General features: G+C 39.1%; 1 protein-coding gene across 1 annotated transcript; it reads right to left on the bottom strand.

The window, feature by feature from the left end:
- Positions 1–2,119: 2,119 nt before the first annotated feature.
- Positions 2,120–18,172, bottom strand: peli2 (pellino E3 ubiquitin protein ligase family member 2). Its single transcript, XM_046855690.1, has 6 exons — positions 17,793–18,172; positions 13,077–13,206; positions 7,342–7,443; positions 5,954–6,151; positions 5,506–5,694; positions 2,120–3,902 (listed from the first exon to the last, which is right to left on the bottom strand). The coding sequence occupies exons 1-6, from the start codon at positions 17,909–17,911 to the stop codon at positions 3,312–3,314; spliced, it is 1,329 nt and encodes a 442-aa protein (XP_046711646.1). The 5' UTR covers positions 17,912–18,172; the 3' UTR covers positions 2,120–3,311.
- Positions 18,173–25,586: the final 7,414 nt, after the last annotated feature.

Below are 25,586 nucleotides of genomic sequence, written 5' to 3'. Positions count from 1 at the left end.
TTTTCAGCTTCAGGAACTGAGAGACTTGTTAGGATTAAGGGAAAGATGAATGCAGCAAAGTACAGAGACATCCTTAATGAAAACCTGCTCCAGAGCAGTCTGGACCTCAGACTGGGGCGACGGTTTATCTTCCAGCAGGACTATGACCCTAAACACACAGTCAAGATAACAAAGGCGTGGCTATGGGACGACTGTGAGTGTCCTTGAGTTTCCCAGTCAGAGATCATACTTGAAGCCGATTGTACATCCCTGGAGAGATCTGAAAATGGCTGTGCACCGACACTCCCCATCCAACCAGATGGAGCTCGAGAGGTTCTGCAATGAAGAATGAAAGAAACTGCCCAAAAATGTGTGCCAAGCTTGTAGCATCATCCTCAAAAAGACTTGAGGCTGTAATTGGTGCCAAATGTGCTTCAACAAAGTATTGAGCAAAGGCTGCGAAAACATATGTACGTGGGGTTTTTTTTCCATTTTTTTAAAAATATAAATTTGCAAAGATTTCAAACACACTTCTTCCATGTCATTATGGGGTATAGTTTGTAGAATTTTAAGGAAAATTATGAATTGAATACATTTTGGGATCACACTGTAACATAACATAAATTGTGGAAAAAAGTGAAGCTCTGAATACTCTCTTAGATGCACTGTACCAATTAATGTAGGCCAAATTAGAGGGTGAGTTGTCCATTCAAATCATTTGTTTTACATCCATTGCCTTTATAATCGATTCCTGATCAGTGCTCTCTACCCAGGAAAAAAAAACTAAGTTAACTTTTACACACAGACTGGATCAAACCAGGAGCTATGTGACTGACTTTACTGATGCATAAGCAAAGATACAGGAACAGACTGAAAAAATTGCCGTATTAGATTCGACGTCACAACTTGGCATATCAGTCAGGTTTGCTGATGCAAGCTTGCAGATCATTTTCCCATACGTGTTGATCCCTCCGATGTACTTGGTTCGTGAGCTGGCAGGCATCATGTGGTGTCAGCCAGGAGGGATTGGATACAAGACATTGTCTTCACTTGTGCCTTTCTAGCTTTGTGTGTGTGAACACGTGAGAGAGAGAAAGAGTCTGAGTGCTATAGAGCTCTTCATATTAAGTCTAAATTAGTAGGTATATTTGGTTTGGAAACAACAATGCAATCCTGTTTGATCGGCTGATATAACGTCAACATATCTACAATATAAACTAATGATGCGCATTTAAATACAGCAAAAGATGCACTTTTTTTGTTGTTACTGTTGGCATATTATACTTACGTTCATACATTGTCATTCCTTTATCACAATAGAAATTCAATTTCCAGAGCAAAGTTAAGTGAATTTATGCCGTTTCTCCCTCAGAAATGCAAACAGTGTTCATTTTAATCAAAAGTTGTTGGTGAAAGCAAGTCAAGTCCAGATTCCCAGAAGAAGCCAGAGGTCACATTTAGAGCATCCACTGTCATTCAAATAAACAGTATGCCTTTATTTGTAGGGAGCAACTATGTGAAAAGGACAAATAGGGTAATGACTATATAATGGATAACACACCTCCATTAATGGTCAGTTTTGGCTTAATGTGGACCAGGTCTAAATAAAACCATTTTTGTGTGCTTTTAAATACATGCCTCATGAAACCATTTAAAACAGATAGTTCCATAGCCTGAGCCTGGGAGAGGGAAGCTGTAAGAACACAGTCTAGGAGGGTTGTTTAAAGCCTGTTTCCCAGTAAAAAATAACAGCATTTTTCTGAAAATAAATAGCAGAGAAGATTACTTCTTTAAAATAGCATTTTATCCATTGTTTACTCCATTTGTTTAAATTTTCCTGTGACCCACTCAGAGACATTTCTCTCCAGAAAGTTTTTAAAGCTGTGTTACAGATTGCCTGGGCAGCAGCGCCATACTGTGGTCATAAATGGTAATAAACAAGAGAAACCTGAGGAATACTGCAGATGTAAAGTAATTAAAACTCTCTGCTCGCTTAAATTGTGGCCAGATGATTTGTTATTGCCACCAAAACAATGCGTAACAGTACTGGAATCGGGTTAACAAGATAAATGATCTCTTCTGTTAGTAAACTGGTAGTAAAATGCATCTGTAAGTAAAAATAAAACATCAAAAAACAGGAAAGTTTTGAATTAAATCTTTTATAATGTTTTTTTTAATGCAATAACCCCATTTCTGATTAAAATATCTCATTTAAACCACTGTTTAAAAAAAAAAAAAATCCCCCAATTGCCAGAACTAAAATCTTTCTATGTACAAAGGTTAAGAAAATAGAAGACCAGTTTCTTTAATTTTAAAACAACATTATAAACATGATCACATCCTATTAGTATGTGAATGTTCACTGGTGAGAAACCTGGAATCGAAAAGAAGTGGGAAACCGGCTGATCACTGGCCGGCAGCCTGTTCGTTTCACAGCTGATACATTTCCAAAATCACCAAGTTTATAGGTTTTGGTTTAAAGCAACTTTTACAGTATGGATGTGACTTGCAGGGATGTAAATATTCCCAACCAACTCGACCTGCATACTGTTCCTTCACCTAACAACAAAAATAATTCACGAGTTACAGTACAATAAAATTCCTGGACTGGAAAGACATCAGAGGAAACTCTTACAGGTCAGAGACATTAACTGTCTAGAAATGAGACGCCCCTTCGATCGATTTTGAGAATTTGCTCATGATCAAGAAATGCCTGGGAGTGACCCATTTTTTGCCCAGGGTCCATCAAGGGTTTATTTTAATAGTCCAGGTTTAGCAGCCATTTTATTTTCTTTGGAAAACTAAATTTTGGTACAAAACAAATGTTTGTCAATCATTAAATTCTGTCAATTGTAATACTGTATTAGACTGTTGATTAATGGAAAAATAATCCCCCAAAAAACTGAAATCTGAATTATTATTATAACTTGGTGGCTACTACACTCACCAGCAGCTTCTTTCATTATAAAGTTAAAAAAAATCAGTGTATCAAGGAAATGTTCAAAAGGGCATCTGAAAGTGTTCTCACAGGGCTGCTGGGATACAATACCTGTGGGCCAACACATTCAACAGCTTATAATAAAAAAACAAGTCTGCTTCATATTCAAGGCCAGTAGTCCTGCCACCTCCAAGGTAACTCTGATATTACAGTGATGGAGATTAAAGTTTCCAGTAGAAGTAGAATTTGAGTATATGAGCATATCTTCATGGTTTGTGGTGTTCAACAGTTCTTTGCTGTGTTCTGTTTTTTTTCCTTTTACAGCTCGTATCCCTGCTCCATCTAAATCAAACCAATCCTCATGCATCAGCACCAGCATCCTCAGCTTCCTCACTCAGTCTACAGGGCCCTGGAAGATGAGCTTAGCACATCCCTGTGTTAAACTGAGCTGCGTGGCACAGAATGGGCACGCAGCGTGGAAAGCATGGGTACCATGCGGTAAGGGAATTTCAGACCAGTAGCGGGCCGACTTCTCTGAGCAGACATGACCACAAGGCACGAAGGCATGCGTAGGTGCTTCCGAGTCCACATAGAAGGCTGGTTCACAGCCAAGCCACAGAGGCACGTAGGGCCCCACAGTCCTGCACATGGGGCACTCGCGTTTGCCATTAGGTTCACGCTCGGAGCTGTGGCCCCACTCATGGTAGCCATGCACGTGCCCACATGCCAGGTAAACCCAGGGCTGCTTGTCCTGCTGCTGGGCGATACTGGGCAGTGCCCGGCTGGAGCGATGCATACTGGGAAAAGCCAAGGTGTTCAGCCCCACTGGACACTGGGGCCGTGCAGCATTTAACTCCTGACGAAGTGCCTCCAGGTGTTTCTGTGTGGGTGCGTGAAAGAGCCCTTCAGCTGTGCGCCACAGTAGTGTGGCACCACACAGGTCCACCAGAGAACCGTCCTGCAGCACATTACTCTCACTATCCACCTGAACAGGAAAAAAAAAAATGTTAAGATATTGATATACATGAAACATTATGCACAACTTCACCACATTACAAGCATTAGAAGAACATGTGTCTTTTCCCTTATATGTTGATTTTATATTGTTAACGATTTCTGTGGTTAAGTGGTATCTAAAGATAAATATCATCATTTATATATTTAATGAAAAGAGACCGAATGGGAAAACAAATATCCACTGTACAGTTGCAAACGGAATATGAAGGGCCAATAAAGCCACTAATTCTGTTGTGTTTCAGTTAAATAAGCCAAAGGGCTCAAATATTAAAAAAGCCTATTATTGACAAAATACAGTGGTACCCCGCTTATCAACCGGCTCGGACATCGACCTTTTCGCTTAGCAAACAGTTTTTAGACCGAAATTTGCGCCCAATTGCCCGCTTACCGACCTTTTTTTACCCCGACCCACGTGGAGCGAGGGAAAGGATCTTCCCAGAGGTCGGGAACGGATTAATTGGTTTTCCATTATTTCTTATGGGATAATTACATTCGCTCTTCGACCTTTTCGCATTTCGACCGGTTTTAAGGAACAGATTAAAATCGATAAGCAGGGTTCCACTGTATTGTAGAATTAAAACAGTTAGAACGCTGTATGAAACTAGCATCTGCAAACTGTATAAAAAAAACACTTCACCTGCAGAGGGCGGTAGAGAGCCTAAAAAGCCCTTTTTCTGGACTTCTCTAGTTGTAATCCAACTATTTAAAGGTTGACATTTAAATATAAACCAAATCGGTTTATGATGGTGGGTCCAACATCTGGAGCTTTATGGAAAATAAAGCTCCAGCTCTTGGAGCCACCTTCATAAACCAATTTAGTTTGATTTGCAAAAGTCTTTTTATGTTCAAACTGTCAATTATTTTAATTTAGTGACTGGATCAAATGCAGAGGTCCAGCACATCAGCCACAATGAACACTGCACTTATTAAATAAAAAAAATATCACTGAAATACTTAATTTAATCAGAAGTCTCTGAGCAGACATCATGTCATGAGCAAAATTCAATGCAGTATGATTCAGGGGACTCACTCTGTGCTGTACAGCCAAACCCAATACTGGAATGTTTTTTTTTTAATGTTTGTAACCCAAAAGTGAATTCAGCAGGAAATTATTTTTCTGTTGATAAGATCCAAAATCATACATTTTATCAAATTTCCTTTGGCTTTTACCAAAACAGTGTAACCTAATAATAATCACAAGGGTTTGGGTAAAAAAGTTCTCTCTCTTACTCTCTGTAAAAATAAATAAATAAATAAATAAATAAATAAATAAAATCTGAACTACAATTTATTCAAGAAGCACTTCTTAATCATATCAAAATGAGGCAAGAGAAAAACATTTACCACCTCACTTTAGGTTTTTTTTTTAATTTTTTAATTTACTGAAGCTCATATATGCCTTGAGGAGTCACATATATCTTTTTTTTTTTTTCTCTGTACATCTGGCCAAAAAAATGGCAAAATATTAGAGATTTGATTAGATCTCTATACGCTAAAGACAAATCAAAAACAACATTGTAGTTGACCAAGACTTCTGTGATGTAACGTATGGAACATTTCACAGCACTAACCAATTTGCCTCGTGTCTGGGCAGAGCGAGTCTCTCTGAGTGTATATACATCTCCGCACACGGATATCTCTCGCCACACACCAGGCTTGGACTCTTCTGTGAAGCCACCACGCGGATGCATCACCAACACACCATTGGTCGTCAGTCCGTCCATCTGGCCATCTGGATTCTTCCATTTGGCTGCTTTCTCCTGTGGATACACGAACATGGTAAACAAACAGACACGCGACACAACGACATCCGTGATTCCCGTGACCGATTCTGTTTATATCTATATTTAACGGGTTATTCTGGAAGGTTCCACTGGATCAGCAGAAGAAGACACTTCGCAAGCCAGGACATTTATGTATATATAGATAGACGCTTTCTCAAATACCAGTGATAAAAGTAGCCAGGAGGCTCTCTTGTGGACAATGTAAGTGTATGGTCATGTGGAAGTGCACTCTTACCCCTAGGAAGATGTTCTTGGAAGAGTCGAAGCCTGCAGCGTAGATACGTGCAGTGTATGGAGGGTTGCGTTCGCACACCACCCGGCAGGCGAAGCGCGAGATGGTGCTCTGCGTGATGGGAGAGTCCTCGCCGTCTGTGCCCCCAGATACTGTGTCGGTCACCACAAAGTCAATGGGGCTCTCTGTTGAGCGCCCAATCTAAATTCACAGCAGAAAAAATGCTAAGTGTGTTAAAATGTGGTGACTGCTGCAAAAACACACACATTTCAAAAGAAGGCTGTGATTCCGTTTCAATCAGCGAGAACAGTCAAACCAAATATAAAACTTTTTATTATTATAGAATCTTTTCTTTTGTACTTTCGAAACAAATGAGAGCCATAAAAAAAAGTCTATTCAAATGCACTGTGGGGAAACGATATGAGGACACGTGTGTGTCACTGTCTGCACTTCTTCTCTTTCTTCTCTAAAAACATGTTTTGAACACAACTTGTGCTGCATTTTGTATACAGACACAGTGACAATCTTACCAGAATTTAAAGAATGGACCAAAGATACTAAGAATTATAGTATATCATTTTGGGATGAAACATCACCAAAAATTTCAGTAAATGTGTAAGAAAAAAATAAATAAAATAAAACACTTAAATTAAAAAAGTCTCCAACTTCAGTTCCTGTTTATGAGCACTCTTTCTCCTCATTTTGTGGGTTCCGGTTGGTTCCCATTTAAACTTTCCATTTCTGGTCATTTGTCTTTGGTCTGTTTTGTTTGTACATGGTTAGACTCCCACACACAGACACACAGACACACACACACACGCACAAACATACACACTTCCCCATCGCCTGAGGACGTTCGTAAAACAATAAATGGTTTGTCAAAACAGAGCTACAGTGGCTGTGTTCTATCAGGGATTTATATCCTTTGTGATATGAGCTTCAGTGGGCCTGACTGAAAGAAAGAATTCATGTTCTGATTGTTTACTGTAACAAAGTTATTATACAGAAACGGGTAATCTTTTTTTTTCTTTTTTTTAATGTTAACAGGAAATATCCACTTCTCTTTCAGACATTTCACAGTCTAAAAATTTCACAGTTGGTTTTTTTAAACAACAGTTTGAAAAGCTGTTGTTTATTAATAAAATAAAAACTGCGATCACTAGAAAATTGCTGTGGCACAATAGAAATAGAACAGTGAGCATGATCATTTATACTAAATGAAAATGTATACAAAATGATCACTAGGGTTACTCTTTCACACCAGGTCACATTCCACAAACCTACAAAAATCATCTTATTGAACATTAAAAAAATATATATGTATAAACGCTCTAAATATAGTTAGTTAGCTCTTATATAGTTGCATCATCGCTGTGTGTGCTTTACTGTACCTGGAACATGTCCGTGTCTTTGTCATGGCTGTACTCTACAACCACAGTCTGGTTTCTGGACAGAGTGTAGGAGATACTGTGCTGGCCCTTACAGTTTACAGCCTACAAAATAAGAGCAACAATGTTAGTCTCCAACTGCAGTCGCAACCATACAGGGTGAACAAGAGTTGAGATATCGATCAAGAAAGCCTAGAATGACAGATGTGAAAGAGTATTGTTTTAGGCCTTCTGTACAGCCGACACAAAGCCGTTCATTTCTCCTGGACTCCCTGGTATTATTTTGACCATGATCGTCCATTCCATTTGCCAGGAACATAAAATAAGGTCACTTGATTATGTAAAAGTATTTAACACTTTCATAACATTCAGGAGCCCTCTGTGACTGTTCCAAGCAGCCACTATGGAACACTATGTAAAAGTGCACTGATTTGTAGATAAAGAATGCACATAGCATTTTTACACAGTCATCAGAAGGGTTTTTTTTTGTTTGTTTGTTTGTTTTTTTACAAACACTATCAGTAATTTCCAAGTTATACATTTAATTAAAATGAGGGGCAAATACTCAGCAAAGAGACATGTAACCTACAGCACAGTGTACAAAATGCTTTCTGACTAACATCAACCAGGGCAAGGACAAATGAGCTCATTAAATGTAGCCATACCAGAGTGCATTTTCCACAGAACAGAAAGGGATTTTTATCACAGTGTAGCCACCTTTCCCTCCTCACCCTCGTTCTCTCAATAATCTGCGATTTCCAAATCTCCACATCACAAGGGGAGTGGAATCGAGGTCATGTGCACTACACCAGAGGAAAGAACAGTTAGAGAGAGAAAAAAACAGGTTGGTAGGAGTCTGGCCACAGCAGCGTGTATAGTAAATATGGAGTCATATGTAGTACACTTCGAGGCATTTTATGCCTGTATGCTCACATACTCCACTCTTGAAAGCAGGGACGACTTTGAGACCGATAACATTTTGGTATCTAGCAAAACAACTGGTGATGGTCTACTGATGGCCACGGGTAGTGGAATGATTGCATTCCTCGTGTAATCACCTCTCCAGAGTCAAACAAAATACAAGAACAGCATTGTAACAACTTTTGGTACAATGCTGACTGTCTATCCAATAGAGCAAGCTGTTACACAATACATAGTGAGCGTCTTAGCCATAATCCCACTCCTGCCCACTCCCACCAGTCCTGACCAGAATATCTGACTAATTTCTCCTGCTCCCACAGTAAATCTGACTAACTCCTCTACTACACTAACAATGGGGAATATCTGATCAGCCAGATTTATGAGAACAGATTAGGTAGGTTTAAATAAAAGCATTAATAGTATAGAGTACTATTGTGTGAGGCCTCACAAGGATGTTACTGACAGGAACTTTAACATCAGTGTTACTGTAGGAGGCCTGCAAAATGGAATACTGCAGCAGTAACCTGGCTGTTGCATGATCAAGAAAACTGTTAAAATGTTACTTAATTCAATAACATGGAACTAAAAGTATTTGAATTAAGTAACTTTCCTCAGGTTTTCTACTGTAAATACTTTTCTGACTAACTTCTCAGAATTTCTGACCAATCCCTCCTGCTCCAACAGTAATTCATTCACATTGATACAACCGAGCAGTTGAGGGTTAAAGGTCGCATCCGAAGGCCGAACAGTGGCAGCTTAGTGGTGCTGGAATATAAACTTGCACACTAATCAGAAGTAGAGCGCCTTAACCTACTGAGCTACCACATCCCCTTAATACTGACCAATCCTGCTCAGTCTCGCAGAAACTCCTTCAATCCTACAGCTGTTATTTCCGTTTAAACCAACAAACAACCTTAGCTTGTGCTATTTGCCCAAAAGTATAAGCACTGTTATGTTTTGTAGTGCTACACAAAACTGCTGCTTTACTGCAGAACTCAGACTTCTAACTGAAAATATCAACAACTTAATGTGTTCAAGAGCAGCAAAACAAATCTGCACAGTAAAAAAAACCCCAAAATGCTCATCAGTACGACACTGAAAAATAATCAGCAATGCAAATCGATGCACTGAAATTAATAGCTGTTGCATTTGTAAAACGTTCAGCAGAGATGCAGTGCGTCTTAACCACGTGAAGGTTACCGGAAGATGCTGAACAGGCTCGGTGAAAAACTAATTAGCAGTTATCATATATCCTCTATCCGATATACAATTCTATACACTGTGAACCACAAGCCAAATGAGGAGGATGTGCTGGTAACAGCACGATAGCTGGCCATGAATAGAATGAAGAAATAAATCAAATAAAATAAGAAATGCTGCTGCATAAAAGACAATTTTACAGGTTAGATGAAAATCAACATCTCCTCAAATATATCTCTACTCGTATATGCCCACTTCTAGTCTGCCCGATATGAAAGGTGGCAGCCCTTCATTTTCAAAGCAAATCTTGGTAGCTCTGTGGTATTTATACAGGGTTCCTTAGGGTTGGTTTCTGTAAAGGTTTTTATTCACCACTGCAATTTAAAGCCAAAAGAATAGACGTAGTACAATATAAATCAGGATGTTTGTTTTGGGATTTTTCCAGGAGCAGGACGGTGTTGCCGAGGGTAGCTTTAGCTACACAGTTTACAGAATCCCTGAGTCGGTGCTGAGCTTGGGTTACTGTGTGTGTGTGTGGAGTTTCACATGTTCTGCTACGGTCAGTTTCTCCGGTTTCGTTCCACTTCCCATAATTAAAAGTAGGGTGACTGGCTAAAATGCCTTTAGGGGTAAATGAGAACATGAAAGTGCATGCATAGTGCCCCATCCACGGGTGTATTCTAAACTCCACAACCAATGTTTCCAGTGTTCCCTTAATATGCACCGCAGCAATGACCAGGATCAAGCAAATACTGAAGGTGATTGAATCATTAGGACATGTCTTGTTTATTCCCGTAGCGATTTTTTTTTTTTTTAGAACAAACTTCCAGAAAGTCAGCCTGTTTGGGATATGATTATCACCACCTACAACAAACCAGCAACACATAACCCAGCATTGTATGATGGATGCCAAAATATTCTTGTGAACGCAGCCTAGCATGCAGGTTCAGTCATGAAAACTGGCAGGGATGTGGCGGTTCTCTTTCACTTCGAGCTTCACAGGGGGTCCACCATCCACCATCCCCATCCCTAATGTACACTAGGGAGTACACAAAAGAGCAGGGACAATAAGTCCTGGGCTCCATGGGCACTGAGCTTTACTGTATCTCTGAACAATTATGCGTTGTGAGGAAAGTGTAAGGAGACGCTGTTTTGGGTCACAGAAAGCTGTAGTTTTACAGCTGCCCCAACAGCCATCAATTACTGCAGAGCTCACAATGCAACTCTGACAAAGAAAACACAACTGAAAGACCTCCAAAGAAACACACATTGTTCTATGAAGAGCTTTAGTGGCAGTTTGTTGCCTTCTGGCTGAATGCAAGCCCAGTTCTGAGCAACTTTTAACAGTTTAAAGAATGGCTATTCTTTGTAACACTTTACCATTAGAATAATACAGCTGAAGAGGGTGCCAGGGCTATAGAGATGTTATTTTTTGTTTCACAATGTCAAATAGGAGAAGGCTATTGAGTGGAAAGAGGCAAGATTAAAAAAAAAGACCCTTACAGCCTTACGGTTCACAATGCATGTACAGATATTGGGACCAAACTTTACTGAGCACTAAAGATTTCATAATGGCTAAAAAATGAACAAATAGAAGTAATGTGCTAAAAAATTTTAAAAATGTGAATTCAAATATTCTGCCTGCTAAATCTATAGTTTACGGGGGAAAAAAAAAACAACCCTTAATTTGTCTTAAATACTGTATACACTTTACAGTGAAATTCTTTTCCCAGCTTTAAAGATGTTGGGTTTAGTTTTGCATCTCGGTTTAAGAATAAAAAAACAAAGGCATTATAAAGCCTAATAATTGTGCGGCAGAACACTAAGGAGACAGCCGAGATAGTTAAACATGCTGTAAGTAGCTCAAAGCATCATAAGGAGGGTGCACAAGGAAATATAATTCTAATGGGGAACCGGACAACACATGCCAGCTGCGGGAAGCTTAAAGTGTCACCTTGTGCATCCACACACGCTTTGCATATTCAAACATTATTCTAATAACTTGCAGGAATATGCGATTAGCAATTTTGCCTAAAATGCCAGACCTCAGTGCAAAGACGACATCGCTAAAATGATGCATTCAAGATTAAGGTGAAAGGTTCAAAAGGTCCACCAATGCCTACGTGTGAAAATTAAGTAGCAGAATTCCATGGCTATTCTAAGCCCATAACCCCACATGACAAGAGAGGGTTCTGGTCTTTTGGACATGTGCCACACAAAAAAACAATCAAGCACTTCCAGGAGAACTTCAGACTCCAGGGAACCGGTGTAGCTTTTCCCAAAAGTGCTCTTTGAAAAACAAAACAAAAGAAAAACAAACAAACAAACAAACAAACCAGTGCATTTAAAAAATAATTCGGCACAATTTCAGTTGTCAGAAGTTATTCCCTCTGGCCTTTTAAATGGGTTTTCATTCACTACATGAAGACATGTATTGGTCACAATGGTCACCTTGTAATCGAAAGGTTATATTTAATGCAAATATAAGGTAACCAGATGCTTACAAAGAGATATCTGAACCAAACCAAACACAGTAAAAAAAACAACAACAACAACAAAAAGAGTCACCATGGCCTGGATGAGAACAGTGGCTGGTGACCATGTCTGACATCATTACCCAACACTGCCTTATTAGCATATTGATGCTATTTAAAGCCTCTTCACCGAGGCATCCAGCCAAAAGCCACAAAAGCAGGTTTTTACAGCATTCCATTCTGGCACACCCACAGCTACATGAGAAGAATGAAAAACTCCAAACCTCTACTTCTGGCAGCCAGTACAGTCTAGTTTCAAATCCTATTGGTTAAAATAAACAGATTGAGAGATCACTGCTGGGAATTTCACAGCAATAAGGTCTACATGAAACAGCTGTCCGAATCCTATTTTGCTCCTTTGAACAGGTTAATAGTAGTTTAAAAGATAACCATGTTATGTAGCATTGTGCAGTGCTGATATTCTGGCTAGTCTATTATTATAAAAAAAAAAAAAAAAGGAATCCTGCAATCACACACAAGCCCAAGTTTTGTGATCAATCAATCAATCGCTTAGTCTGTCTAATTATCTATATAGTGCTTCTGAAAACTACAATTCCAAACCATGTCACATCAACAAGAGTGCTACATTCAGTTAGGAGGACACAAGTGACAGTCACCAGTGTCCCCGATTGATAGCAGTGATGTGGAAAACGAAGGATTGTATCAACAAACAAATGCAAAACAAAACAAAAAAAAATTGACTGAAATATGCATACAAAATGCAGAGATTAAATGTTTCACACTCACAATGTGAAGATAACGACCAAAAAAGTTACTGTGTATTATTCATTTCTGGCTTATTTTCTTCATTAGAAAGAGGTGCAGCCGGGAAAGAAAAAAAAAACAAAAAAACGCTTGACCACAAATATCTGCTCCAAATCAGTTCATTGTCAAAGTACATTTTTCCCACCACCTCCATACAACTGTTATAAACATGCTTACGCTCACTCAAGAAAGCATATTTACAACAGATGCACCAATGATTAAGTTTTTTGACCAGAGAAACCTTAGTCAGTCAGCCTACTCATTCTGTACCAAGAAGTAAAACCAAAACAAGAAGGTATATTCCATATTGCAAGGTACCTTGCTGGCCTGCGGGTTGTTGAGGATGTGTACGGTGCTCGGTTTAACGCCGTTGGCCTTGACTCTTTTGTAGAGGGCGAAACGGCTCCTCCTCCTTCCGCGGTCTCCGTTCGGGAGGGATCCATTGTACCTGTGTAAGAATGAGAGAGATCTCAGATTTTGGCTTCATAAGATGTAATAAGATGTGTCTGGTCAAATTAGGTCATTTAAAGCGAGATTGAAGCCGAATGCACTGTATATAAAGTTACTTTGCTACTACAAGTGTTACATTTTTGTGATAACAGCTGCTTTGTTGACCTGAAATAAACACAAAAGAAAAAAGACCTAAAAACTGCCTCCTGATCGTGTAATCTCTTTCTGCCTCTGCTATCCAGGACACAGATCTTTTTTTTTTTTTTTTTTTTTAAATACACACCATATTCTAATAATTGTAATAGTTAGGGGGTATAATTAAAGATGATAATATTCACACTAAAATGGAATAACTACGCTGCACTAAATATTGTATCAGTAAATAGCAATGGTATTTACAGATGAAAAACAGTGGGAAGGTGGTGATAATGTAAGACAAAAAAAAATATATTTAACACAATGCAAGTCATTAAACTTTTGTTGGTCAACACTGCCCTTTGTAAATCTTCAAGAGCACGCGGGCGTGAGAAACCTTTTAAAGCTCTAAGCGGGAGAACCGAATGTCTGAATCTCCCTAAGAGGCTAAATGGGACTTCGGGCAGATTCAAAAACATTCCTGCTCACATCTCTAGATCATTAAAGTGACAAAGTAAATATAAATGAAATAGCCCACTTTGCCTGCACAAGTCCAGCTGACTGTAAAACTGGGATTGTCTAAACTGGAATATTTTTAAACTAGCAGAGTCGCATGCTTTCTTTGGGATCAGCTCGCATTCCTTTCCCATCAAGGTTGCTGATTTTTCCACCATCCAACTAGTCAGCATCTCCCCAAAGTGGCAACCATTAGATAGAAATACTAAACTAGTCTATGCAACGGCAAAGTCTAATGACTTGGAGACAATCTGAAAATACCTGACGCGCCTGTAAACTAGCAGCAAGTCAGGGTATTACATTAATCAGGTCCTTACTGTGAAACAGTCATACTGTAGTTTTGTATGATTGAAAAAGAGTAAACTAGCAGTCAGCATATGTGGAAAACAGAGTTGAGAACAGCCTCTTTTGCTCTGCCCACGTAATACAGAGCATAAGATATGATTTCCACTGGCCACAACCTTCAGAATCTTGTGTAGGTTTCCAGCAGAGCAACACATTTCAGAACACTACGCTTTTTGGAAAACGATATAGCGACTGAACAAAGTCAGGAAACCACAGTTTATTTAGTTATTAAACCATTTTCCCCCAAAACACTTTGCAGTGAGTTAACACGATCATTTCGCATATCAATCAATTCCCCACGTCATGCGGGTTAAGCACGTTACTGGTGATTTCGAATAGAAAATAGAATCAGGAGTAAGAACAGTTTGATCACGTTACCAATTAAAAAAATAACCCTGATAATCATAAACAGTAAAAAAAATAAACACCTTCAAATCAACATGGCAGACAACAGAAGCAATAAAGTGGCACTTCTTAAATGTAAGCCAGTGCACTGTATATGCACCAGTATTTGCTTTAGATGAATCAACATGCAGGTATATTTGCTTAATAAATATACATCACTGACTAGTCAGTGTTCTAAAGAGGAAGATATAAAACACTCATCACAATTATCTGGCAAGGCTTTTATATTCATAAAACAAACATGGAAGCAGCTTTGGCCTTCCATAACCACCCACCTGTTTGTAGCTCAAACACAAAAGATTTACATAGATTATGATGACTTCCCCTTTCAGAGTTGAGGCAAATGCATCGTAAGAGGTAGAAGTATAAAACAAACAAAAAACTATAGTGTACCAACATACAGCTAGCTAAGGGCAAGAATAAAACCTAAAAGGAAATAAAAGCATATATAACTGCCGTCTTCAAATGGACAAAAGCAGATAAAAATTTTACTTGATGAGGTGTGTGTTGTGTTAAGACTTTAGGCTGCACTTCCTTCTGCTTGAAATGTGAGTTTTTCCACGTCGCTGCATGTTACTGATTTTGAGAAGTCTGTCTGTACGCTACATTGGCTGATGGGTGTCGTGTAGCAGACTGATAAACACATTTTGTTTACATTTTTGCTACTGTTCACTTTATCTCATTACGACAGGTTTACTGGCGGAGCTATTTTGTGTTTTGTGTATTTGTCTTGCATTGTCTTTGCACTGTCTTGCACCAGGTTGAACACATGCACTTTATGTGGCGAAGACACTTACTAGTCCTTAGCCCTGTGTTTTCTGTTTCTGTGATTGTTGTTTTATGTAGCATCAGGGTTCTGGAGGAACGTTGTTTCATTTCACTGTGTACTACAAACTGTGTTGAAATGACAATAAAAGCTTGTACTGCACCACTTATATGGGCACGGCTCTAAAAATAAATATAAAAACACAAAAATATGTTGCTAAAGTCAAAGTAATGATATAAAAAATATAAAAAGATAGACAAGAAAACTGCCTGATCAAGGATTTGTACATGCATAAATAACCATATACAAGCGATGTCATGAGCCAGGCTGGGGAGATCACAACAAACATACAAACACATACATATTTACACACATCTCAGCATATGTTACTCAATCTGATAGACTTCTCCAGTTGAAGTTCTTTCAACAACCCCAATATTAAGCGCATTTTGAAACGAAAAATACGCCAATGAAGACCCAAAACTGTTGAGCAGTTAGACTCCTATATCAGGCAAGAATGGGACAACATTCCTCTCCCAAAACTCCAGCAACTGGTCTCCTCTGTTCCCACACATACAGACTGCTGTTAAAAAAAGAGGGGATGCAGCAACACAGTAGTAAAAATGGGCCTGTCCCAACTTTTTGGAGACATGCTGCTGCCCACAATTTCATAATTACCTTTTTGTTTTCTTAAAATGATAAATTTTCTTACTCTAAACATTTTCTATGTTTTCAACTGTATTTGAACTGGGGCTGAAGATATACAGTAAGAGAGCTTGCTCAGGTCTATGTAGCTGATGGTAACCCTTTCACTTCTGACCCTCTGTGGGAATGATCAGCCACACCTGTCCTGCAGTCAGGGGTCATTCCCACAGGGCCAGTGTCACTTGTCACCACAAATCACAAGGCAACAAATCTCTCTGGTTGTTTAAATAATCCAGAGAGATTACTGTATCTGAACCCGGTAGGAATTTCTGTCTGACATAAAGCAGTCTAAACACAACCGGAAAGAAATGTACACTTTTCCTGCACATGAACTATCTTAGTGTAATGAATCGGCACCTTAGATGTGTTAGAAGATGAGCTGAAAATGAAGTAAACAATCTTGCTTAAAACTGTGTTCTGTGAAACCTTTGGTTCAAAATGCAAAAAGACGTAGTACGTGAGTCACCGCTTCACACTGGTGGAACTCAATCGAGCCTTCTCAAGTGGCAGCGATTAGAACCATTTCAGAAACAAGCGTGACACAGGACACTGAATACCACACACTGGAGGAGTCAAAGTCTCAGAGATCCCTTTTCCTCCGTTCCACCCGCAGAGATCAGTCAATGAGAACAAAAAAGCCCAGCCAGAGGTGTTGCTTCGAGAGAGAAAAAAAAAGCCTAGTCGGGTCACAAAAAACCCTATCAATAAGGCCAGTCAGGCCAGCGAGGACAATGAACAGAGACTGCAGGACTGAGGAGACACAGTTCCTGTGCCCAGATCAATAATACACTCTTTCAGCCTCGTTCCCTCTCCCCAAAGTGTGCCAGGGTCCCGTGCCAGGCACATTTAGCCAGAAATAAAGAAGTGTGCAGAACAAGAACAAGCCTGGTACTGATGTTAAGCCTGAAACAGAGCAATCAAAATAAGTTCTATATTAAAACATTATGACATGGGAGAGTGAATACATTCCCGATTCACCAGATCCTTGAGGATCACACAATAGAAAGCAAGAATTTGGTAAAGATCTCGAGATAATAAAAATATGCAGGAACTTTAACTTGAAAAAGGAGGTTGTAAATGAAGAAATGTTGTAGAAAAAGCAAAGACAAACACTAAGGCGGATGACAGGGGAGAAAATGGGAAAGAGAAGTCTGATGGAATAAAACGACTTCCGAATTCCTCCGAAGCTCTGAATCTCAGTGGGACTTCCTGAGTGACGGAAAAGAGACTCCGCCGTGGCCAAGTAATGCAACACAGTAAATTAACAACAGCTGCAAAAGCAGAAATAAAACTCAAGCAGGAGGGTTTGGTTTTGGTTGGAGCGCTGGTGTGTGTTTGTGTGTCGGTCGATGAGATCGAAATAAAGAAATCTCCTTTCCATCATGGCAGATGCAAGAAGGAAGCTGGATGCGCGCGCGGTATTCCTGATGCAGGCTCGGGAAAAGAGGGGGAAAGGAAAAAGCACGTGTTTCGCTTCGTGAATAACGTGAGCGCGTGAATTTCACGACGAAACCGATTTTTCGTAATTTCAGTAAGGATATGATTATTTTTTTTTTTTTTGGCCAAAGTGAGCCATCTTGTGCTGTTCACGTTAGAATAGGAACTGGTTACTGAAAATCTCCACCGTGTCGGATCAGGTAACGCCGGTTAGATAACTTGAAGTTCCTCCTGGAGTAGATTTTGGAGGGGGGAGAAACTGGAATACAACTCACCCGAGAACAACGAGTTCCCCGTACTTTACCGGATCTTTGGTGGGTGCACAGGTCTCCTCCTGACTCGGAGAAAACATCAGGCTGTTCACCTGAATAAGCGGCTGCTCCTCGTTCTGCATCTAATGGCTCCAATCCTTAGAGGGGGGAAAAGATCACAGCAACAAAAAAAAAAATACTTCAAAGGACGCGGCTAACGGCCATTTTTCGGCTCCCTCTCAAGTTTCTCGCCTTTACGAAATGTACTCTGTAAGCGTATATATCAGAAACGGTCCGGACACTTCTAATGTTTCACAAAACATTTCCCGTTATCAAAAATAAAGCCAGTAAACTTGGTGTTCTGAGCGCTTTCTGCCAAGTGGAAAAACATTAGACTACACGGTGGGGGGTGGACTGTACCACTCACTCTCGCCTACTTTAAGTGGGGGGAGCGACGGGGGAGAAACCGAAAGAAATAGTTCTATATGCCTTCCTACTCTTGACATAGATTGCGTGATCAGACAAAAAGGCATATAAATACGCCCTAACTTATATTAGCTGTTAAGAATGTTACTATATAATGAAAATTAATCTAGCCGATTAAGAGGTTCTCCCTCCAATGGCACAGTCCAAGTGCGCCACGGTCTGAGGCGGCACCTTCAATTATGTAAACAAAGAGTAAAATTTGGACATATTTAAAGGGATATGCACACCAGATGTAGTAAGCGAAATTCTTTTCTCTAGTTTTGCTCAGTTGTAAATACCAGGTTCCATATATTGAGAAATGATTTAATCAGATTTTGTTTGTTTTTGTTTTTTTACTGAACTTATGCAGGTTGCCAGGATTAGGGTAGATTTGCTTAAAATACAGTAGATAAACAAATGTTTATGTACACCTGACCATAAGATTCCTATATCCTTTTTAAACATCCCATTCCACAATTAGTCCTATTTGCAGTTATAATAAACTCCACTGTTCTGGGAAGATGTACTACTAGATTTTGGTGTGTTCTTGTAGAGATTTGTGCTCGTTCGATCAGGGGGCTTTTTAGAAAAGTCAGGGTGTAGGAAGCCTGGGGTGTAGGCAGCATTACAATTCATCCCAAAGATATTCAATAGGTTCAATAGTTCAATATCTTCATGGGGTTTGCTTTGTGCACAGGGGCATTGTCATGCTGGAAGAGGTTTGAGTTTCCTATTTTAAGTGAAGGAAATGTAATGCAACCACATACAAAGACACCTATACAATTGCGTGCCTTAAACTTTGTGGTAAAGGTTTGGGAAAGAGCCATATATCACTGGAAAAGATAGCTGTCCCAATACTTTTGTTCATGTACTGTAAGTAATATAAAACCTTGTGCAATTTTAACTATAAAACTTAATACTGATATATATATATATATATATATATATCATACATTACACAGTTCTGTGGTGTTGGTGCTCAGCTGTATTGTCACAATTGCTGCTCCTTTTGCTGCTCCAGCACAATTGCACATGAATGAGCCATTTGCTCTGGGATGTCTGTTTGTTTACACACTTTCCAAGCTGTTTTAGTTTACAACTAAAAGACCATTGAGAAGTGCTTCTCAAACCTTGCTTTATCAAGAACCACTATTCTAAAAAAATGTAAAAAAATAATAATAATTTCAGAAAAGCAACAGAAACCTTATCTATTGATGCCTGTAAAACGTACATAACTAAATTAGCCTATAAATTATAACATTTAAATCAAACTCAGCAAACCATTTGCATAATAACAGTAGTAACATTTATAGTAGTGACATGAAATATAAATTAAGATTAATGATACTACCAGCACTGGATCTAATGGAAGTGATTTTGCTAATACTAATTAACAAGAAAAACAGCTGTTGCAACAATAACAGCAAAATTTGTAACTTTTCCATAGGGGTAATTTCACTTAAATTTGCGACTGGTCACTCTGTTGTCCCACTGCTCCATGTCTGTTGTTTTTACTGCAGTCGTTCACACATCCCTGATGAATGTGTCACCTCCGATGTGACCTATTGTTGCTTTTTCTTTTAGGTTGTCTTGCGTTCACCCTTTCTTCCTCTGACTTTTATGTGAAAACCAACATAAATACATGGGCTTCAGATGGAAATGCTTGGTCATCACAAAAACTGTTAATTATTGAGTCATTAGCTGTATGGATAAAAACGTTTTTCTTCAATGATATAATTACAGTGTGCTACACTATCTTATAGAATAGTATGCTATATATCATACCGTGTACTTTACACTATATGAGAAACCCAGCCATTAGGGTTGCACAAGCCAGTGCACTCTCACTGCCGGTCCCAAGCCTGGATAAATGGGGAGCATAAAAACATGTGCCAAATCAAATCACAAACCAGAATTTCATACCGGATCAGTCGAGATTTGGGTTACCAATGACCGCCACAGGTATTGTTAGCCAACAGGGTACCGAGGGAAATTGGGCTACTGTTGGCAGAAGGAGGAAAAGGAGAGGAGGAAGACGTCTACAGAGACAACAGGAAAAGGAGAAGTGTAGGAGAGTAGAGGTTTGGGTTGGCACTTTAAATGTTGGTACTATGACTGGTAAATGGAGAGAGGTAGCTGATACGATACGATGGATGATAAAGCAGGAAGTAGAACGTTTTAGTAAGGAGGAAGTGAGAGCAGCGATTAAGAGGATGAAGAGTGCAAAGTCAGTTGGACCAGATGACATATTGGTAGAAGCATGAAGATGTTTAGAAAGATGGCAGTGGAGTTTTTAACCAGATTGTTTAACAAGATTTAGGAAGGTGAGAGGATGCCTGAGGAATGGAAAGGGAGTGTGCTTGTACTAATCTTTAAGAATAAGGGAGATGTGCAGACCTGCAGTAACTACAGGGGAATATAGTTGATCAGTCACACCATGAAGTTATGAGAAAGAGTAGTGGAAGCCAGGCTGAGAGAAGAGGTGACCATCTGTGAGCAACAGTATAGTTTCATGTCGAGAAAGAGAACCACAGATGCATTATTTGCTTTGAGATTGTTGATGGAGAAGTATAGAGAAGGTTATTTGCGGATGATATTATGATTTGTGGTGAGAGCAGGGAGCAGGTGAAGGTACGTGCTGGAGAGAAGAGGAATGAAAGTCAGTAGTAGTAGTAAGACAGAGTACATGTGTGTGAATGAGAGGGAGGGCAGTGGAGTGGTGCAGGGAGAAGAGGTGGAGAAGGTGGTGGAGTTCAGGTACCTGGGGTTAACAGTGCAAAGTAATGGAAAGTGTGTTAGAGAAGTAAAGAAAAAGTGCAGGCAGGGTGGAATGGGTGGAGAAGAGTGATAGCAGGAGTGATTTGTGATAGAGGAGTATCTGCAAGAGTGAAAGGGAAAGTTTATAGGACTGTGGTGAGACCTGCGATGTTGTATGGTTTAGAGACAGTGGCCTTGAGTAAAAGACAGGAGATGGAGCTGGAGGTAGCAGAGCTGAAGATGTTGAGATTTTCGTTGGGAGTGGCGAGAATGGATAGGATAAGAAATGAGTTTATTAGAGTGACAGCGCATGTAGGACGTTTTGATAGACAAGGTGATGGAGGCGAGATTAAGATGGTTTGGACATGTGCATGTCCCTACATGGGGTATATCAGTAGGAGAATGCTGAGAATGGAGCCACCAGGAAGAAGGAAAAAAGAAAGAAGACCAAGGAGGAGGTTTATGGATGTGGTGAGGGAAGACATACAGGTAGTTGGTGTGAAAGAGGCAGATGTAGAGGACAGAGTAGGATGGAGATGGATGACCCTCTGTGGCGACCCCTAATGGGAGCAGCCAAAAGAAGAAAAAGAAGAAGAAAAAGACTTTACACTATATGAATAAAAGTATTGTGACACCAGGAAAAACTTGGAAGCAGTTTTAGACATATTTGGATGCAGTAGCATTATATATTCTCTTCACTTAAACTAGGAGACCCAACCATGTTCCAAGATGGCAGTGCCCCTTTGCCCAGAATGAGTTCCATTTACAAGGGTTGGAGTAGAAGATCTTAAGTGGCCTGCTTTAGAGCTCTACTGAACACCTTTGGAATACATTGTAATGCTCACCCCAGGACTCCTCACCCTGTATCAGTACCTGACCCTACTAATGCTCTTGTGACTGAATGAGCACAAATCTCCACAAGGACACTCCAAAATCTAGTGGAAGACTAGGAATGTAATGATAATAGCAAACAGGGACTAAATGTGGAGTGGAATGTTCAAATAGCACATAAAAAACTAATGGTCCACAAATCTTTTTCATCTAATTTGTGTACATGGTGTACATGTTCAGTTGGGTTGACTTGAAGCAAAAAGTATACATATTTAAGAGAGTATATAATTTATCTAATGAGATGAAATATATCAGGGCAAAATGTTAATCAAAAGATTATAAATGATTATAAATTATAAATTCACAATGAGAAGACAAGTGGATTCGAACCATGCAAACCTTATTACAATATCCCTTCTTATCTGACAGTTTGCTCATATCCTACAGTGATATTCTTAGTCATTTGAACTTTTTTTCCTTCTTATATATTGTATTGATGCATGTATACCCACTAGGTTTACCCACTAATTTGTCACCTGTTTATAAATAAGGTTAAATAAATAGAAGTCAGTATTCAGGGTGTTCCGATGGAAAACAAAGTACCAAAATGACAATTTTAAAAAGCTCTTTAAAGAAATTATAGTACACTAATATCTATTGTAGTATATCTAATATAGTAAACTAATATCTAATATCACACCCGGTGAAGCTTTGGAGCACCCCTGAAGTTTACAGGTATATTATTTCAATGTAAATATTTAATATATTGTTCCAGCCTTAAAAGCTGACACATACAGACAAAGTGTCAAAGTCAGAATTTAAATGCCATTTTGATAGGTAACGTACAAGGTGACTTTGGGAAGTGGTAGCTCAGTGGTTAAGAAGTTGGACATCTTAGCAGAAGGTCATGAGTTCAAATCCCAACACTACCAAGCTGCCACTGTTGGGCCCTTTATTAAGATCCTTAACCCTCAACTGCTCAGTTGTATAAATGAATTGTACGTCACTCCGCATAAGGGTATCTGTCAAATGCTGTAAATGTACTATGTTTAAGATCTTTTGGCCGAATTGAATCAATGTGGTGTTTGTGTGTGTGCGCACACAATAAGAACAACTGTCAGGAAGACAGAGTGCATGACACATCCACAGAGAGAGAAGTGCGCAACAGTGACGCAAACATCATGCGGGCTACATGATGACGTGTTTTAGGAACACTGCCAAATGCTTTTTCCTGCACTTGTCCTCATATGTTATTAGGATTATACAGAGGAAGTCACATAGTATGGAAAAAAGCATTTGCTCAGTACTTAAAAAAAATAATTATTTATATATATATATATATATATATATATATATATATATATATATATATATATATATATATATATATAAGCTAAATCTATGGCCAAAAAAACAATGATCCCTTCCCTTTATTCAAATATATAGCACTCATAACTGCATGACATTTCTGACATTTTTTTTTTAGGATTTCTGCATTTATATGTAGCTTATTTGAGATATAAACTACATTTTTATGACGTCTTCTATCATTTGCACCCACTAAAGCCAGGTTCTTTATTTAAAACACATTGAGTTGCATTCACTTCTTATTTGGTTTTATTTTAATCAGATTTTGTTTGGTTTTACTGAGAGGGATGTAAATGCGCAAATAGAAGAGTTCAAAGGGGACTTTACGTTTTTTTTGTAATTGTTTTTTTATGTCTACTGCTCTAATGCACTGCTGTCATTTATAGCGACGAACCTTTATGTTTACTGTAGATTTTCTTCAATTTATTATTTGCAGTATTAATACTTTTATAACATTAATATGATTTTGCTTTCATCTTTTTCAGACATGTTAAATAACTGTCAGGTTTCTTGACCTATTTTTCTGAGCTGAATTGAACAGTTAATTGAATTTTGTGTTAATTGCATAATATTTTTGCAACATAGAAATTGCATTTTATAACCATATCCCATGAAATAATCCTAATCAAACCGGCTTATTATAAGCCCTTAGTAAAGAAATAAATCAATAAAATATGTGCCCCTTTGTGCTTTGTATTATTCAAAGGAATGGGTGTGTCTTTGACCTGGTTTGTTATTTATGCTAGACAAACTGTGTGGTGAAGCCTGAATGTAGTTTCCATGCTGATGAGGTCACAGCCACCAGGTAAGGGTGGGATCAGCTGACTGCACTGTGGCATGCAAGTAGAATCGCTGGAATGTGCTGAAGTGGTACACGCTTACAGTTTGCTCAAATAAATGCCACACAAAAATGCCATGTTTAACACAGCATGATAAAAACCTTGGGTGTGAGAACCATCAAAGATAAAACATTCACTGATTCACTGAACCATATGAATAACCCCCATGTTATAAATAATAGTGTCAGCAAGAACTGCACATTTAGATTACATGAACCATCATCTTTCCCTATTAAGGATATGCTCAAGTTGTTCCTTTTTTTTGTTTAGATTATACTGTTTGCACATCCTGCCTGAGTCAACAAGTGCTCAGAGAAAAGTTTTTTTTTCTCTGTAATCTGCATTCTCTACAAGTTTGTTATATCATGACTGAAAAATTAACATTGATGAGAACTCACATTCTCCAATGTTTTATTGTTAGTTTTCTCATATATTATTGGTATAAGGATACTGTTGTCACGATTTTATAAAAATAAGTCATTTCCTGTCACCCTGGCTGATAGGTGTGGAACCCAACATAGTTTTCTGCTATTGTCGTCCCTCTAGGTTTTGATTGCTGCATAATAAGTTGCTTTTATGCTCATGTAGGTTGTGGCCTGGCCATTGTTCTCTGACCGTACCAATCAACAAGGCATTTCCACCTGTAGTATTGCTGCTCATACGGTCATTTTTTAAAATTATTATTTTGAACTCGGATATTAAGAAATCCAAGGATTTTTTTTAAATCAGCGTGCAGCAACAACCATGCCATGATCCTCAAGATATTTTCCCTTTCTGATGTGAAAATGAACTGAAGCTCTCGATATGTATCTGCAGGATTCCGTGATGAAACAGCATCTTTAACATCTAGACTAACATGTTATGACATGTAAACGGCTGCAATTAGGCAGGGTCATAAAAGGTAAAGCATTGATTTCAGGAGCAAAATATGACACTCAAATAAACAGGCTTGTTCTATTTGGAGCTGGAGGATGACTGCCCCTACTGTTCAACATGACACAGTGCAAGTAATCCATTATCCATGATCCATAATCCATTATATAATAGTTTATCCTTTGTTTTAATGCACATACACCTGACCATATTCTATACAATCCTATTTCGCATTTAGTCCTCTTTTGCTGTTATAATAACCTCCACTCTTCTGGGAAGATGCTTCACTAGATTATGGAGTGTGTTTGTGATCATTCATGGCTGTTAGTAAAGTCAGGTACAGATGAAGGTAAGGAGGCCTGGGATGCAGTTGAAATTCCAATTCATCCCACAGTCTTTTGTAGGATTGAGGTCAGAGCTCTACAGCAGATCATTCATGATCTTCCACTCCAAACCAAGTTTGACTGATTGTTTGATTCGGCACGTTTTTACGCTGGATGCCCTTCCTAACGCAACCCTCCCCATTTATCCGGGCTTGGGACTGGCACTAAGGCTTGTGCAACCCTAATGGCTGGGGTTGGTTCCCTGACCGGGGATCAAACCCGGGCCACAGCGGCGAGAGTGCCGCATCCTAACCACTAGACCACCAGGGAACCTCTCCAAACCAAGTAAATCTATTCATGAA

This window comes from Silurus meridionalis, chromosome 8, assembly GCF_014805685.1.
Source record: "Silurus meridionalis isolate SWU-2019-XX chromosome 8, ASM1480568v1, whole genome shotgun sequence".
Classification (NCBI taxonomy): Eukaryota; Metazoa; Chordata; class Actinopteri; order Siluriformes; family Siluridae; genus Silurus; species Silurus meridionalis.
Note: the sequence above shows the minus strand (reverse complement) of the source record. Positions and strands in the feature narration are given on the sequence as shown.

What these genes read in the sequence shown, in the direction of transcription:
- peli2 (XM_046855690.1), bottom strand. Translation starts at nt 17,911, where the DNA reads ATGCAGAACGAGGAGCAGCCGCTTATTCAGGTGAACAGCCTGATGTTT. An exon ending in GGGGAACTCGTTGTTCTCGG is followed by an intron (nt 13,207 to 17,792) that starts GTGAGTTGTATT and finishes ATTCTTACACAG; the next exon opens with GTACAATGGATCCCTCCCGA. An exon ending in AAGACACGGACATGTTCCAG is followed by an intron (nt 6,152 to 7,341) that starts GTACAGTAAAGC and finishes CTGTGAATTTAG; the next exon opens with ATTGGGCGCTCAACAGAGAG.